The sequence below is a fragment of the Crinia signifera genome, chromosome 4 (genome assembly GCF_055691185.1).
Source record: "Crinia signifera chromosome 4, ASM5569118v1, whole genome shotgun sequence".
NCBI classification, from domain to species: Eukaryota; Metazoa; Chordata; class Amphibia; order Anura; family Myobatrachidae; genus Crinia; species Crinia signifera.
Genome location: NC_139220.1, coordinates 220,156,911 through 220,175,297, shown reverse-complemented (window position 1 = coordinate 220,175,297; position 18,387 = coordinate 220,156,911). Strand labels below are relative to the sequence as shown.

The window sequence follows — 18,387 nt, the reverse complement described above, 5'->3', positions numbered from 1 at the left end:
CCCATCGTCAATAGAACTTCCATCTTCGTAAATGTATCCCTATGTTTCCTTTATTTATCTTCTGTAGTTTAATTAACCTTAAAAATGTTCTGCACGAAACATGGGAAGATTATTATGTAGATATTCCTCTGATGTGCTGGAAGGCTGCCAAGTCTTAAAGGACTAAATTATCTCCTTTTCAAGTAAAAAAAAGATCAAGAATCCAAGAGTGCAGGGTAAGCTCATGGGTAAACTTACCCTGCAAGGTAGTCTTGGGAATAGTCATTTAATTGTGACATTAGATTTGCATATACCTTGATATACCTTTTAGGAGGTGTATTTCTTGTGAGTGCCAGAAGGTTGGCAAATATCGCTGCTTAATCCTCCCCGATATGCAATGACGATGAGAACGATAAACAGAACTGTCAATTTGGTTCTGATTTGCTGATAACATATTGACTCCTGCAGTATTTATTAATATTGTGGCCAAGTCATACTGTATGAAGTTGCAGCTATCTGTTTGGGATACAAAAGACTAATGCTGGCATTATGAAAAATGGGGATTTTGACAGGAGTCAGGTAAGTATACTTACCCACCCCCTGCCCCCCCAATGCTTGTCCCTATCCCTCTCTGCTAGTGCCTAGACCTAACCCTCTGCCCAACAGCCTAACCATTCCTCCATGCAGCTAAACCCTAACCCCCCACACAGCCAAAGTCCCTCCTCTAGAGCCTAACCCTAACCCCCCCTTCTCCGGGCACATGCTAGCCAAATACTTACTGTTCAGCATCCCGTCAGTCGTGATTTTGATGCTGGCTTCCAAATTGAAGTTGAGATAGCAGCGCTGGTCACCCGGAACTAGTCAGAATGCTGATGGGGGTATACTGAACGCTGGCATCCTGACTTTTATGTGGAATCCTAACTGCAGTAGCAGAACTACAGATGTAGCCCCTGCCATTCTTGGCTGGGGCTCTTCAGACCTTCCCCACTGGCAAACGCCGGCAACAGGGGCTACACTGAACTTGGACGCTCGTGCGTATTACACACACGCGCGTCCCAGTCTCTCGGCGGGGACGCTGCGTGTCCCTGCCGGTCTCCGCTTCAGGGAGACGGGCAGGGTTAGGGGGGCGCTCGGGGCAGCGAGGGGGACGGGCGGGGGAGGTGGCGGGGACCGGAGGCAGGCTCCGTTGCCCAAGGGGCACGCGAGCGTCTCATGCGCGCGTGCCCCCTGGCGGGGCTAGCGTGATGGCGGGGCTGGCATTACAAACGCCAGCCCTGCAAAGATGACACAAGCCCCATCTGTACCACTGGTGCAGCAGGTGCAGTGCACTGGGCCATTAAGTACTCTGGGTCCCACTGCTGCCTCTGTCACCCTCTCGCTGTCACCCACTGTTATTCCCGATCATCCTCCGCCTCTTCCTGTCACCCACTGCCGTGTTGAATATTGTGAACTTGGGTTGGGGTGGAGGAGGGAGGCCCAAATTATATTGCTGAACCTGGGCTCACCTCCCACAACTTCTGGCACTGGGTAACCACATCGCATCTGTTTGCGTTTCTTCACTGACCTGTGCATTAGGGCTCTAGTGGTAAAAGACACTCTAATTTCACTTTAAAAGGAAAATCAAAAGATGTCTCATTGAATGTAATTCATTGGAATGTAATTTAATGTAATAAAAGGGAGTGCTAACATTTTTGAAGAAATGGCAATCTATTCAGGCTCACTTGATGAGTCCTTCCAGGCAACTTTATTGCTGGTCCTTGAAACTATTAATTGGGACCTGCGAAGAAACATGAAATGCATGAATTAACTTAATTGTTTATAGATTGTTTTGTTACTCACATTTTATATTGTATTTCTTTGATTAATGATGTTTCTTTTCCATTTTCGTTTTAATAAATGTTTATTTGTTTTATGTATACAGCATTATAAAATGTAATAATAATAATAATAATAATTACTACAGAAAGTAATTTCATGGCAATGCCAATTAAATATTTATATGGTCTCGCTCAGCAATGCCCTGCACATTTCCAAGCCATTTCGGTTACCAAGTGTCTCAATCACAACAGCGCCCTTGTGCATACACACTGCTTGTCTCTTCAAAATTTTAAAGAGTTTTGTGCAGTAGTAAAAAATTGCTGATCTCCATGAACATAAGCACTGTGAGCTACTACAGTGCATTCTGCTAAACATGGCTAAAATCACTACTTTGTTTAATTAAATTCAATGAGCTGTATTGTCACGGACTTGCCTGCACAAATCCTTTTCTTTTGTTATTGATGTACAGTTAAAAATACATTGTAAAATAATGTTTTAAAGTAGAACATATACATAATACAAAATCATATATGATTTATACTGTATGTAAACCCTAGACACTGCTATTTTTGCAATAACCTGTGCTCTGGATCGGATCTCATATTCTCTATCTGGACTCAAGTATGCCATGTCCGTGTGCACTAATATTGCATTATAACACATCAGCAGATGTGTCTGGTTTCATTTAATATCTGTTATATGCAATATATTTCAATATAAAATTCTCCATCTTGAGGGCACTATCCCTCTCACCTCATGAGCGCTATCACATCGTTTTTATTACATGGAAACATAGAATTTGATGACAGATAAGATCATAGCCTTATGTCTATCTCCAGCGTGTTTAAATTGCTCTACTGTCTTATGCGGGGTACACACCAGGACGACCCGCTCACGATGCACATCGTGAGCGGGTCGTCAGTGTCTCGTCCGACCCGCTCACGGTGACGCGGGGGGGCATGACCCGCTCACTATGTGCACCGTGAGCGGGTCCGATCCGATGGCGACCCGTACCCGGCTGTATGGTCGTCATTGAGATCCTACCTGCAGCAGGTAGGATCTCAATAATGACCGACCGACCCGCGGGACCGTGCATCGGATCGGTATCGGTCCACACCAGGTCAGAAAAGGGCCCAATCACCACACAATCTACATCCAATTGGTCGGAATTGGATCTAGATTGAGGGGATCGGGCCTTAGTCGTCCTGGTGTGTACCCAGCATTAGCCTCTACCACATCTGATGGGAGGCTATTCCACTTGTTCACTACCCTTTCTGTGAAGTAATTTTTCCTCAAATTTCCACTGAATCTACTCTATAACCTATAACAAGAAATAAAAGACCTATATACAGACTTAATTATTGACAGAGAATGTCTCAAAACCAGAACGCACCTCAAAATTTATAAAGGATCTTGTTGTTAAAACATCTGTTTGGGAATACATCCTGTTCACAAGAGTCATGGAAATTATGTCATTTCTATTTGCAAACCCCTGATGAAGACCCTTTGGGGACGAAACTCATTGGGAACATCAGTTTGCTCATCTAAAATATCTGAAATGCACTATTGAACTTTTTATGGTCTGGAATATCCACCACTGCTATGTGGAATAAGAGACTTTTTAATAAATGTTTATAAATTTTGGACTTTACTTTTATTTTGCTTTGAATTTTGTCGAAGGCCTATAGAGACCCAATAACTAAAGGTCTGAACAAGGGCGCCAACTTACAACTGCTATATATATATATATATATATATATATATATATATATATATATATATATATATATATAGTGGGGACGACCTGGCACTCCTGGAACAGTAGATGATGGCCTGGGTGCCTCTGCAAAAACGTATATGGGCTGGAGGAAGGGGAGTATGTCCCCGAAACTGTTGCACAAATAAAATATTGCAGACCCGGAGTGCCAAGCTGGTGTTTATTCTCCAAGGAGTTCCATTCACCTCCAGCCTATATATATATATATATATATATATATATATATATATATATATATATATATATATATATATATATATATATATAAATATATATACAATTCACACTCACCCAATCCACGTAGCAGTTAGCAGGCAGAAGAGGCAAAATGAGACCAGCACTCGTTTGTAGGTGAAAAAAGTACTCTGTATTAAAGGTAACGCATGGTTATACAGACAGTACAGGCAGCTGACCCAACAGCCGTTTCAACCAAACAAAATACACCCAAAAAAAAAAAAAAAAAAAAAAAAAAAAAAATATTTTTTTTTTTTTTTTTTTTGGTGTATTTTGTTTTACTTGGCTTTACATACTTACCAGGTGGCACATTGACACTTTTTTGAATACAGTTTTTTAATACACTTGCTGTGATCTCATAGTACAGTCAGTTTATTATATTGACACCATCGCCATCCCATTCTTTTATTAATACATATTGTCATTTTAGTATCCATTTTTTATCCTCCCCCCTTTTTATATTCGGTCTCTTTGGTTTAAATCTGATACATTTTATATTGCGGTTTTACAACATTGTGTGAATATATATATATGTATTTTTATACTTTTCTCTTCTGTGTTTAAATAAATTACTTTTCTTCATACATTGTCCCATGTGAAATACGTGCACAGTAGTCGCTATCCAAAGTCCAAAACAAAAACTTTCTCTGGTAATATATATATATATATATATATATATATATATATATATATATATATATATATATTTTTGGAATGTGAGAAAACATGATTCTTTTCAATTTAGGAAAAGAGACAGTGGAACATTTTAAGTTTCTAAATGACCACAATGAAACATTTTGTAACAAAAGAAACCATTCAATGTTCTGCTCCCTGAAAAGACATGCAATCAGAGTTATTGTACATTTCTTCTAAACAATCAGCTGCTTTGCAATTGTATGCTCTATGCAGTATGTAATCTTACATGCAGGCACACTGGATTTTTGCCATTTATGAGTTTTCCCTGCAGTTAGACCATGGCCCCTGACTCACAAAGCACACTTTGTAATGGCCTTTTACGGGTAGCTAGGTCCTCCTCAGGTACTCTTCTTTCAATCATTTGATTCCCTCTGTGTTAAGTAATATCCTTTTGAATGACAGCTGTACATTTGTTGGGTGTTACATAATTCCCTGCGGAGTGTCAGCAAGAAAAGTGCTTATAATTCCTTCTTTGTCTTCTTCAGTATTGGACAGATTACTATTTACAGTGGAACGTGTCTGAATACCCTGGGGTCAAAAATGTTCGTTTTCCTGAAGGACAGATTTGGAAGCCAGATATCCTTCTATATAACAGGTATGTGTTTAGTCTGTATAAAAGCTTTCTTTATGTATTAGCTATAAGAAATGGAATGTAGTTACTGGGTGTTAATACATGCACATACCTATAAATAGCTGTCAATTTGCTGTTAATGAAACAAACAAAAAATGATTATAATTTATTACAGAATAATTCTGAGCTTGACCGGGTATTACCGGTCGGAAATCTAGCAGTCGGTCTTGGTGAGCCAATCCTGTAGCTATTATTTTGCTTTCTTTGCTCTTCTGGGTGGAGCTGGCATAAGTAGAACTTGACTGGGTATATTCCAGGCATACTGATTGGCAGAGCAGGGGTAAAATGCTGTGGCAGTTTTTACCTATGGGCTGCAGGGCTCCAGCCCCCCCAGGTAAAATCTGCCACTCTCTCTGCCTAAAGTGAAGCCAGATGCAGTCTGTGAGACTGCACTGGCTTCACTGTGACTGGCAGTGACTTTCTATTGGAAGTCCGACCTGCCAGTCACTCAAGGCATCCCATCAGGAGGTGTTCCCTCCCTCCAGATGCCTCTCTCTGCGCAAATGCGCAGCAGCCCCCAAAACGGGTTCTGCGCATGCGCAGTACCGCGGACCATACCGCGCATGAGTCAGAACCCGGGGACCCGATCAAGCCTCCGGGGGCTGTTGCAAAGGCAGCCCCTGGAGGCTTGGGCCAGCGCATGTGCAGTATGTATGAAGTCACTGGCCCTGTGCAGGGGACTCGGGAGCGCGAGCGGCCGGGGAGCATGGCGTGGGATGGCAGCGGCAGCGGACGGGGGGGGGCGCATTGAGGCAGCCCCCCTCCTCTATACTCGTAAGAGCCGCCACTGGTAAAATGCCATGGCCACATCCACAAAGAATGTACGCATGACTTAAAGTGGTCATGCAGAGGTGGGGGAACTCATTTCTCTATGCCACCTAATTACCGTTTCCCCTCCCCTACCTCCATTAGGCAGAGACAGGGCAAGTGGTATATTTTTGGCATCCCCCTGCAAACTAGAATGCTTTTCTGTGAGAATTACTGTGAAGGGCCAATGTAGAGAGTTAAATGTTCCACCCCGTCCCGTCCTCACTTTAACCCCTGAATGTACTGTACATGAATGATGTGCTGCTGGGATGGACACATTTAAAATGTGTGAGCAGATCTATATCGCATGGAAATGAAGATAATTAAAGATGCTGCTGAGTATAACTGTGCCTCATGCACCAGCAGCAAGTGCTTTACCTGTATTTGTACACCCTGCATAGCACCACACTGTGCACAGGTGAGAATGTGCAGCTTATAGGCAGTCGCAGAATGACTGTGTGTGTGTGTGTGTGTGTGTGTGTGTGTGTGGGGTTACTAAGATGGGAGTTTTATTTAAAATGGGATGTTGCTATGGCAACCAATCAGATCCTGTCTATTGTCTTCTGCCCCTAGCAACATCCCATGTGAAATAGAACTCCCATCTTAGTAAATTTCCCTGTGTGTGTTCTGGAAGCGTAATAGAATTTTATGCAGCTCACCTGCTCCAGGGATGATAAACCATCTACTAATACCAGTTTCTATAATGAAGCAGACTAGTATCTTCTTGTATTTAATACTGGTATCTAAATTAAAACTGAATCACATTTTCTACTGAGATGCAGAGAAAACCTGATGGAATCATGATGAAATAAAATGCAAATTTTCAGCCAGCAACTACAGTATACTGTCTGCCTCCCAAATGTTCTTTGTGAAGGGCCATATTCACTGAGTCATGACAGCACGCTCTGTGAGTTCACTCTGTTTAGTAATAGGTTTGTGATTGAACTTTAGAACAACTTGCGTTTCAGGCAGCAAAGTAGTTATTTCCCTTCTGATCTGCTCAGTGATATGGATGGATCTATTTTATGCACAAGTGGTTACTTTCCTATGTATGAAATATAAACTGAGCTTCTTGGAGCTATCCCATCAGCTTTTGCTCTAAATTGAAAACTTACAGAAGCGCATGGAACAGATGAGTAAATAGCCTCAGGAAATAATTGCTGCTTTCAAAATTTAAGGTCTATAATTCCTGAAGTCGCAGAATAGGATAAGAGGATCTTGATCATCATTACGATGTCCCAAAGCCCATTGTGCGTAGGGATGCCAATCCCAGGGCATTTTTTCAATTCGGGATTGAAAAATGCTCAATTCCTGGATTGGTTTCCCTAATAAAAAAAATGCCCCTGCTGCCAACAAATCCCCGCACCAATCCTCTCCATCCCCCTTGCCCTGCACTGTCACTTACACAGCATTGGTGACAGGCAGCAGCAGGACCATCTCTAGTCTTTACAGCAGGCGGGTGTCTGGGAGTGGCACAGCGGACAGGTGTCTAGGAGCGGCATAGCAGGCAGGTGACTGGGCGACCGGGTTTGGCAGAGACTGAGTCGGCTTACAGTAAGCTACATGCCAGCGGCTGATCTGCGCAGTGTGACCCTTGACATCACATCACACTGCGCTGCACTGTGCACTGCTAGTGGTCAGTACTAGCAACTGGGCAGCATCTGAGCCATATAAGGTACTCAGCGCTGCATGGCTTTTTTATTTATTTTTTTAAAGTGAATTTTGCATGGACGCACTAATCCCGGAATTGAATACTTCAATCCCGCCTATTTTAGGCCCAAATCCTGGGATCCCGATGCCGGGATTTGCCTCCCTAATTGTGTGGAATTTTTGCCCCTGAAGGGATTCCAAACCCTATACCAAATTCACAGTAATTGCTTTCACCACTTAGACTACATATAAGGAAAATGGGATGCCATTTCATAAGCAAATAAGGCATGACACGGTTTAGTGTGCCATTAAATCTAGAAATTCTAATGAGAAAATTAGAAACTTAAATATAATGCAATATGATTTTTGGGTGGTATTAAAGAGGAGATAATTTTTCTGTTACTACTAGATCAGTAATGCTATATAGATTTGTCCCCATATATTGAGCATATATACGCCATACAGCGTGGGACTATCAGAACATCTGTGATGCTCAGAGACGACAAGTGTATCATATTTTTATTTTTACATTTAGCATCTTATTGATATTGCAGAGGCAATGAAAAACTAGATACTTGTGTATTATCAGGGCGCCCACTAAGCAAATAGCTTAGTGCCCTATTCTGCATAGTGAGATCGCATTGCATGCAATTTGCGTGTGATGCGATGGTACTAGTTCATTTTCACTGCACCCCTGATCGCATGCAATTTTATCGTGTCCAATGCGATTTAGCACCCCCCACTATCCACGTCAATGCGATGCAATTAAGCACACCCCCACTATCCACGTCACCCAGAAGTGTGGCGAGCGGACGCGGAACGTGTCCTCCCGACCTTTTCATACCCCCACTATCCACGTCGGCATGGAGTTGAATTTATAAAGTGTTTTTGAGCGCAGCGAGCCACCGAGCACAAAGCGCAGCAAGCCCTGCGAGGGTCAGTGAAAGCCCGAAGCGTGGCAAGTGGATGCGGATTACTTGACCTGTATTCTGCGTCCCCTCGCGGGGCTTGCCATGCTTTGGGCTATTTTTTTGCGGCCCCTCGCGGGGCACGCTGCACTCGCGCCGCTTCGCGCCTGGTGGCGCGCTGTGCTCGCCACACTTCGAGCCCGGTGGCTTGCTGCGCTCGTCACACTTTATAAAATCAACTCCACGCCGACGTGGATAGTGGGGGTATGAAAAGGTCGGGAGGACGCATTCCGCATAAGCTCGCCACACTTCAGGGTGACGTGGATAGTGGGGGTGCGCTAAATCGCATTGCATGGCATCGCACGCAATAAAATCGCATGCGATCACATGCGATTTGCATGTGATGCAATGTGATCTCTACGCCCGTGTACGTAGTCAAATTGGGCGCCATAATAATACACAAGTACCAAAAACTATTCACAGTGTATTACAGATGCAGGGCTGCGTAGGATTTTATTTGAGGGGAACTCCATAAAAGGGGTAGAGTGAGGGGTTTTGCTCCCAGAATGGTGGGTGTGGCCTCGCAACAAGGAAGAGAAAGTGATAAGGTCTGATAGGTGACAGGATGAGTGTACGGAGACAGGTCTGGAAGGTTATGGTGAGGTTATCTGTGGGGGTGATATTGTGGGCAGGAATCCAGCACTGCACACTGATATACCAATGTCACACAATAATTAGCAATTTAGCACTGTAGGTTTGTCACCCCTAGTTGTTTTATTTATGCTCTTTTCACCTGGGACCAGGCACACCAGGAGGGTATACATCTGTATCCATGAATCAGACATTAGGTTACCCAGAAGGGGTAAAATAATACATATTTTGATAACATATTTTATCTATTCATTGTTGTATAGAAATTGAATGTAACCTTATTACATTTAGCGGCCTGTTAATCAAGCCTATCAATATGATGCATACAATGCATTTTTTTGTATTATGACTATTGATCATCTCTATAACACAGTAGATATAAAATATACTATTTTTTATGCTTGGATCCGATAGCAATGCCAGCTTTGGATGGGGTTAGCAATCTTTATTGATGGCGTGTAAAGATCATTTCCTTTGATCCCTCAGTCTCTTTTTGTCCACATGTGCGGGAACACTTCTGGAACAGAAGCAAGCAGTGAATACTTTTGCCACTGTGTTCACCAAAAAGTCTAGGTTTTTCCATTCACCATTCACATGGGATATTCAATGTCGGCTGCTATTTCCGCCAGGGGAAATAGCGTCTGCGGTACTTGTGGAGTATCACGGCTCCCATCGCATGCCATCGCATGCCATATATAGTGGCATGCGATGGCATGCGATGCGATTTTTACCGTTTTTTTTTTTACAAAATCGTATGCAATCGCATCGCATGCGATTTGATCGCATGCGATCGCATACGATTTTGCACTGAAAAGCATCCAAATGCATTGGAATTAGTATTAAACATGTTCAATGGCCCCCAAATGGCATTTTTGAAGCTGTACCACCCCCACTATCAACGCAAACCCGAAGCGCGGCGAGCGCAGCGAGCCCGCGAGGGGCGGCGGTACGCGTCCTACGACCTTTTCATACCCCCACTATCTACGTCAGCGTGGAGTTGAGAATAGAAAGTGTGGCGAGCGCGGACACCTGTGAAGCCCGTGAGGGGACGCGTATACCTGTGAAGGTATACGCGTGCGCTCGCCACGCTTCGGGCTCGGTGGCTCGCTGCGCTCGCCACACTTTCTATTCTCAACTCCACGCCGACGTGGATAGTGGGGGTATGAAAAGGTCGTAGGACGCGTACCGCCACCCCTCGCCACGCTTCGGGTTCGCGTTGATAGTGGGGGTGGTACAGCCTCAAAAATGCCATTTGGGGGCCATTGAACATGTTTAATACTAATTCCAATGCATTTGGATGCTTTTCAGTGAAAAATCGTATGCGATCGCATGTGATGCGATAGCATGCGATGCGATTTTTTTAGCATACGATGCCCATCGTGGGAGCCATGATAATCCACAAGTACCGCGTCTGCCACCAGAATCCCATATTGAATACCCCCACAGACTATTTATTGGAACAGATGTACTGTACTAGAAGATTACATTGATAAATAGCCCTGAAAAACATTTCTTATTGCCACAAAGGAATGATACTTTCCAGGGTCCCTCTGCCACCAAGGATAAATAATCCCCTTGGGGGGTCCCTGGTGAAAACAGTCGGTGGGGTTAGACTCCGCGCCTTTGTTCAGTGTCATGTCATGTGTCCTCAGTGCCCTGTGTTCTATGAACTGTCCTTACCTCAAACCTCCCGTGTTCTAGTCCACTGACCTCTCCACTGGCTCACTGCTGCCACAGCCAGGGACACGGGATACCAGAGCCCTGACACTAGCGAAGGGATTAGGACATGGGGAAGGGTGTGGTACAGGGGTCCGACATTCGGGAAACCCCGACAGTCATTAGGCTGACGTTGGGATCCCGACTGGCCGGACCCAGACAGCATGTTGAGCGCAACTAAGCCCCTTGTGGGCTCGCTATGCTCACCATGCTGCACGAGCCACCTATTCTATTCTCCCTCTATGGAGGTCGTGGACCCCCACGAGGGAAAATAGCCGACGGCCGTCGGAAACCCAACTGTCGATGTTTTGACAGTCGGGATCCCGACGTCGGGTAAATGCCTGTCGGGATCCTGACTGTGGGGACCCCGTCCGGCACCCCACGGGTAAGGGGGGAGGCCGCTCGGCATGGTGCCATTAAGGTGCTTGCTAGACCGCGATCATATGCTGCTTAGTGAGGTAACCTGAATCAGGCCCAAAGGGATCAATGTAAAAATACAAATCAACTGCGTCAGATGGTGTATACTCTAAAAATAAAGCAATGCTTGGTCTTCCTCTCTGAATAATTTAGATTTTTTTAGTTCTACCAAAGCAAGAACAATGTCTATGTACATTTGGCCCCTGGTCCATCCTTCATAGCAACTTTCCGTGTTTAGCATAGTTGTGATGGTTTATCGCACTTCATAAATTTGACTTAACACAACTAGTAATGTCTAGGGGAATGGTTTTTGCCAGTCAGGAGAGGTACAATACACAAATAAGGTGCACAAAGTATAAGTTATGTCAGTACAATCCAATCTTACATTCTTCTAAGGCTGAAGGTACGCAGAAAGGGCTGACAGGTTGATAGGTAGCTTGATTCTGTGAATGATATACAGCACTGAAACTTGACCTCGTGTTACAGTAGCTGTGTGCAGAATGGATATAAAATACTTTGTAGTTATAAACTAGTGCAGCAGGCATGTATTTCGTTCCTATTCATTGGTTAGCTTCCTGGTGAGATTCTCTTTGTTACTTAATGGTGTTCCTTGAGTGAATATACTTTCATGGTGATTTTACTTTAAAGCCTGAAAAGAATTTCTAAAGCACTTTCAGCTTTTACTTTTCCTATTACGCATCAAGTGTTTCCAGTTTTGGTCTATGTTATTGTATTCTATTATTACCAATTTTGATTTGGCTTGTATCTTTTTTTTCCCCCTTCCTTTAGAACATTTTCAGTAAGAGACTGAAAGAGAAAACTATCTACTTTGCATAACAAACAATGCTAATCCATCAACCTGTTCCATTATTAAAACATAGATATGAAAAAAATATAACAGTAATGACATTGAAATCTCCCCTTGTGGTCTGTAATTCCTGTAACATTAGCAACAGACTCATTTTAAAACGATTTATTCATTTGTTCTTGACTTTATAGAACAATTTGTATACTTGTGACAATAGAGAACATAGCAGCTTCTTTTTCTTCTGTAAATTTTATTTTACCATATAAACGAAATACGGCTGTTTTTATTGTAGCAACAGCAAATTGTGGCTGTTATTATTGTAGTGACAAGTTAAATCTTCAATAGTGATCTCAAGAGATTGGAGAATTAATGCAATAAGCATGAATATTAAGCGGTTTCTTTATTGCTGTAACTTGTGGCAATTATTGCTCCTAGTGAAATATGTTACTTATTATGCTATATCAGCACATTTGTACAGCTCTGCAGAGATACTGTACTGTACACTGTACCCCATACACTGAAAGTTAAAAGATCCCTTGGGCTATATGTTTTGATATCATTGCATGTTTGATGTTATTGTAAATGTGTGGTTTATCATGCTAAATATTTTAGGGTAGAGATTCACAAACAAGGTCCTGTAGGCACTAAAAGTTTTAAAGCTGGATACACACTATGATCTACTCCAAGAGAGATATTGTGAACTATTTCCATTGAACTAACAGGCAAACAATATAGTGCATACAGTACACACAGAGCGATATTGTTAACGATGTCATCGGGTCTCTGCTCCGTACATGCAGACGATGGAGGACATTGTTAACGACCAACGGGAGTGTGCATCATTAGTCATATTGAACATACACACTGGCCAGTATTAAAATTATATTATATAGCCATAGCTCAACATATATGGTTAAATTAAATTGATTGAGGTACTGTCACCTAGGTATACTAAAACCTGGACCGTTATGGTGGGAATTTCTGTTGTAGTGGGTATTTATTGTGTTACATTGGACAATGCAAATTCTGTCTAGGGTGACAATGTTCGGACACCATCGTGAAAAAGTATTGTGTTGGTTTTTGAACTTTATTCAATATAATGTACTTTTATTTTTGCTTCCATCTATTTTGCCTGGAACAATAATTAGGATTGTGGTGTTGGATAAAAGAGAAGGAGAATATGGAGCACCCAATTACTAATTTAATGAATATGTTCTTGCAATGCCCATGGCAGTATCAGCCTGGCAAGCAATGTGAACTGGAAATGTTTGTGTTGCTTTAGTGTTTGTGTTGCTTTAATGAGCACTATAAGCCAGGAAACCAGTTGTAAATAGCTTCTTTAATACATAAAGCATTGAACAGTAGATGGTGAGGATTTCTTTTTAACATGGTGCATACACTGATTAAAAAAGACACAGATATACAAAATTACAAAACATATCTGAAATAAATTAAGTGTATACAGGTATTTAACATCTATATTAAAAATCTGTCCATCATGCTATATGTACAGTCGTGGCTTATAAAATAATTCCCAAAGGATAAGGCCATATTCCTCTTAAGCTGGCAATACAGTACAACCAGCATCTGATCAGTCATCTCACAATTTCCCTTGAACCCCCTGGCAGCTCACAGACTCACAATTTGGTGCATTTTGACACACAATATGTTAACAATGTACTTACAATGTCATAGGTCTCAACAGATAATATATGCGGCATGTAAGATCATAGGATCCATCGGGACTGCGCTTCGGATCGTAATCATTCCGAAACACCTCAATGTGTACCACACACACAATGCATTGCACGAGCCATCAAAATCATTCTAATGTATGGCCAGCTTGTTACTAGTTATGCGGTCTGTAATAAATAACATGTAATGGTAACCACATAAGAATGGCGGCAAAACATGTAGTCCATTGGCTTGCTAAAGATATTGAAAAATGTAGAGATTGGGAATGGTTAATAAAAAGTGGTAATACATACAACTACCAATTTGTAGATAATTATGTCCTCTAATTGATTATATATATGTCAAGGGACAGCATAGTCTAGATAGATATTATTTTATGGTTAGTGATCCCAATCTCAGACCTATTTTAAAGTCAAAGTATTTGGGGATGCAATACAGGTGTTTATTCCATAATTGTGAGTAAACATGCATAATGTCACCGGTGACTATATACTAAGCCTTGGATAGAGAGAAAGTAACAATGAGTGGCTCCTAACTGTCATTTTAAATTACAGCATGCAACATGACAGTTAGGGGCTTATTGGCTGGTACTTAAACTCTGCCCACTTTATCTCACTCCAAAGCTTAGTAGAGATGGAGCATCTCCTGTCGAAACTGCTTCTGGCCATCGCCATCCACCAGCCACTGCCATTCGCCGGAAGGGGTGCGTGTGCATGAGACACTCATGTGCCCTGTTCCAACGGAGCCCTCTGCCACTCTTTGTAGCTCCCCCAATGCCCTCAGCTCCCCTGATCCGCAGAGACGGGCAGGGAAAGCACTCCCCACTGCCATGTTGACAGGGACGTGCATGCGTGTGAGATGCGTGTGAACTGGAGAGAAAGAGGTTTTATAGACAAACTCCTCAAGTGAGGAATTGCATGGTATGCTAAGAGAAGCAAAATTTAAATGAAAGGCAAACTATTAGAGCAGATTTCTTTATGCCTAGTCTGAACTGAAATCTGCTAGTTGCTAAATAACCCAGTAGTTATGACTAGAGATGAGCGGTCTGGATTCCCCGGAATCCGAACTGCTCCGAATACAGCCAGCTCGAAGCCCTGCGAGCCGTGCTCGTGAGTTTCTTGCTTTGTTGGGAAACCGGAGTGCAGAAATCTGGTGTCAGATTCTCGCGAGACATCGAGTCTATAAAGGCTTGGAGTCCTGAGATTTTGGCGCCATGTCACAGTCATGCTTCCACAAGCTGCACACAGCTATGCAGTTCAGGGGTCTGGGCGTTGTTCATAGGGGTGTTGTGCTCGCAGAGGGGTGTTGTGCTTGTGCAGTGCTGAGGGGTGTTGTGCAGTGCCGAGGGGTGTTGTGCAGTGCAGAGGGGTGGTGAACAGTGCAGAGGGGTTTGTGTTGTGCAGAGGGGTTTGTGCTGTGCAGAGGGGTTGTGGTTTGTGTTGTGCAGAGGGGTTTGTGCTGTGCAGAGGGGTTTGTGCTGTGCAGAGTGGTTTGTGCTGTGCAGAGGGGTTTGTGCTGGGTTATTGTATTGTACTGGTCGTGTGTTAGGCAGGCAGTCAGTAATTGTAGTGGGGTACAGTACACAGGCAGGCTGTCAGTCAGCTTTTCATTTTTTTTTCATTGTGGTTGGTGGTGTGCTGCACTGAAATCCAATACACCATATACCACTGTCAGAACAAGTGTGTGATTGTTTTGCCTCCATGTAGTGTTATACAAGCCATGTCCATAAAAAAAAAATACAAAAATTTTTTTTGCTTTCTTTATTTTTTTGGTGTGTGCTGCACCCCAATAATATACACCATAAGTTCTGTGATTGTTCTGCATCCATGCATCATTATACAAGCTGCACATTACAAAAAATAACAGTAAAAATGTAAAAAAAAATCTTTATTGTTTGTGTGTACTACACCCATACTATACTGTCAGAAGTTACGTGTGTGCTAGCTCTGCATCCATGCAGTGTTATACAAGCTGCACATTACAAAAAAATAACAGTAATTTATTTTTAAATGTTCTCTTTATTGTTTGGGTGTACTGCACCCATACTATACTGTCAGAAGTTACGTGTGTGATTGTTCTGCCTCCACGTAGTGTTATACAAACTGTGCATAAAAAAAATGAATGTTCTCTTTATTGTTTGTGTGTACTGCACCCCAATACACCATACTGATACTGTCAGAAGTTCCGTGTGTTAATAACCAGCCAGCTTGCTGCAGACTTTGGCCTAAATTGAATGAAAACAACATTGTGAGCTGTAAAGTGGTAAAAATTGTCTGGAAAGGGCTGTAAAAGAATGTTATTGGGGTTAATATTACTCTAGAGACAAAAAAAAAATTACATGATTTGGGCGTTTTTTGACAATTTTTGAAAAACAATCCAAATCCAAAGCTTTTCACCGCCACTTGACAAATCCAAATCCAGATCCCAGCAACAAATCCAAATCTTCCGCCCCGGCGCTCTTCTCTAGTTATGACATTCAGCATTGATAACAAACTTACTTGATATGCCACATGGCATATGCCATCTCGCGAGATCTGAACTCTATATAAGTCCCACGCTGTCACCACGATCTTCACTCCGGAATTTGAGTGGGTAGTGACTGGACGTGCTCTGATACTGTGGTGGGCTGTGGTAGTCTGTGTTGATCTGTGGTGGTGGCGACCTGGTGTATTATAAGTCTCATTCTGTGCTGCCTAGTGCTGCTGGTGTACTGTGCTGCTGCTGTCCTGTGTTGCCATAAAATAAAGTCAATTGGTGCTTCTAGGTCCAGTCCAGTAATACTGCTGCATAATTCCAGTTCAGTGATACAGCTAAATAATATAATTCCAGTCCAGTGATACAGCTTAATACCAGTCCAGTAATACTGCTCCATACTGGACGTAACTGGATGCTGTATGTAACTTCAATCCAGTGATACTGCTGCAGTTAATGTCCAGTGATACTGCTGCATACATCCAGTCCAGTGATCCTGCTGCCATTAATGTCCAGTGATCCTGCTGTATATATGTCCACTCCAGCGGTACTGCTGCCATTAATGTCCATTCCAGTCCAGTGAAACTGCTGCATAAATCCAGTCCAGTGATCCTGCTGTATATATAAGCAGTGGCATCAGGCTCCTCACTCATTACACAACTTCATTTTTTCCCCTATGTGAACAAGGTCCCACTGTCTGCAAGCACATTAGTAAAGCGGCACAGGAATGGAGGCCAGTCACATTAACCATATCGGACATCAGCTAAAGATGGGTCAGGGGAGCTCCAGTCATCTCGGAAGTTTTCCCCTAAGATATCCCTAACTCTTTCTCATTCCCACTTTTTCCAGGAAACCCTCTCACTCCCTGACCCCCATCTGTTTCCTCTCTCCAACACCCTCTTTGTCTTTCTTTCCTGTCCTCTAATTGTAATGACAGCTTCATTAGAGGGACCCAAATCAAGAGATTGCTATGGGGCCCACAGAGTTCTAGTTATGCCCATGACATGTTTCTTATTCTATTTAAAAATGTGTTTGGATGTAACCTGGAATGATGCATAATATCATGTTTCCTATTGATAGCACAAGCTTAATGCTCATGGGGTGGTAGTGTCTTAACTTTTGACTTGCAGAACATGTCTGCTTATAGATGATACAGAGGAATACTATATCCATAGAAGCCAGAGGCTTCTGGAGAAATTGGTTTAAGTTTTGTTTTGGCAATGACTGAAACGAAAACGGCCCCAAGAAAGGATTTGTGCAGAATCATAGTTCAGCGAAGGAGAATGATTCTGTAGCTAGAGTAAGCCAAGTAATAGAGAATTAAAGGCTTTCTGTTCCACAAATAATAATGTGTCAAGTACTCCGATTCCAAGAGTGAAAGGAATAGTTTAGAGACAGAAGGAACTGCTAAAGCTTAAATCAATGGTTTTGAGGACTAGTAATTTTTCTGGTATATATATATATATATATTATTTCATTACTAACAACATATCCAGCAAATTGTAATGAGTTACCTGAATACAAGACCTAAGAAAAGAAAAGGAATTGTTACATTCTGTATGGTAACAGGATTTTTGATTTGGAGAATTAAATTCTCTAGCAAAGCTTAGAGGGTAGGTTAAGGTTAGGCTGTTGGGTGGTTAGTGTTATTCTGCAGTAGTTTTGGTTATTAAGCTGTGAGAAGGGTTGGTTAGGTTTGGAGAAGGGCTGAAATGCTAGGATCCATTGGTATTTTGATCATTGGGATGACCCTGTCGGCATTCTTGACCAAACTGCTCAAAGTCGGTGTAAATGTCAACGTTTCAAAGCTTTATTTTTAGCTTCGTCTTCAGGACAACCAAGACGAAGCTAAAAATAAAACCTTGAAACGCTGACAGTGTGGCAATTCGATATATACAGTGATTGTGTGGTGATACAAATAAATTACAATCGGTAAAACAAAGAGGCGTGACATCGACAATCTACATATATACAAAGTATGCAATGTGTGTAACGGAAACATTCCATTACTAATGTCCGTGCAAGGTTAGAATATAAACAATAATACTCAAGGCTGTCAGCGATCGCAAAAGGTTGCATATGGAGGAATAAATGGAATGCATGTATTTTTCCGAAGATGGAGTAAGGA

The 18,387-nt window shown here is 42.4% G+C and overlaps 1 protein-coding gene across 2 annotated transcripts in view; it reads left to right on the top strand.

Moving 5' to 3' along the window:
• Positions 1 to 18,387, top strand: part of LOC146075008 (neuronal acetylcholine receptor subunit alpha-7) — a 191,502-nt gene that overhangs the window by 136,019 nt on the left and 37,096 nt on the right. For both annotated transcript variants that reach the window (XM_083183806.1, XM_083183807.1), the window contains one exon: positions 4,990 to 5,099. In XM_083183806.1, coding sequence (XP_083039932.1) covers positions 4,990 to 5,099 — 110 coding nt within the window. The remainder of the gene's footprint in view (positions 1 to 4,989; positions 5,100 to 18,387) is intronic.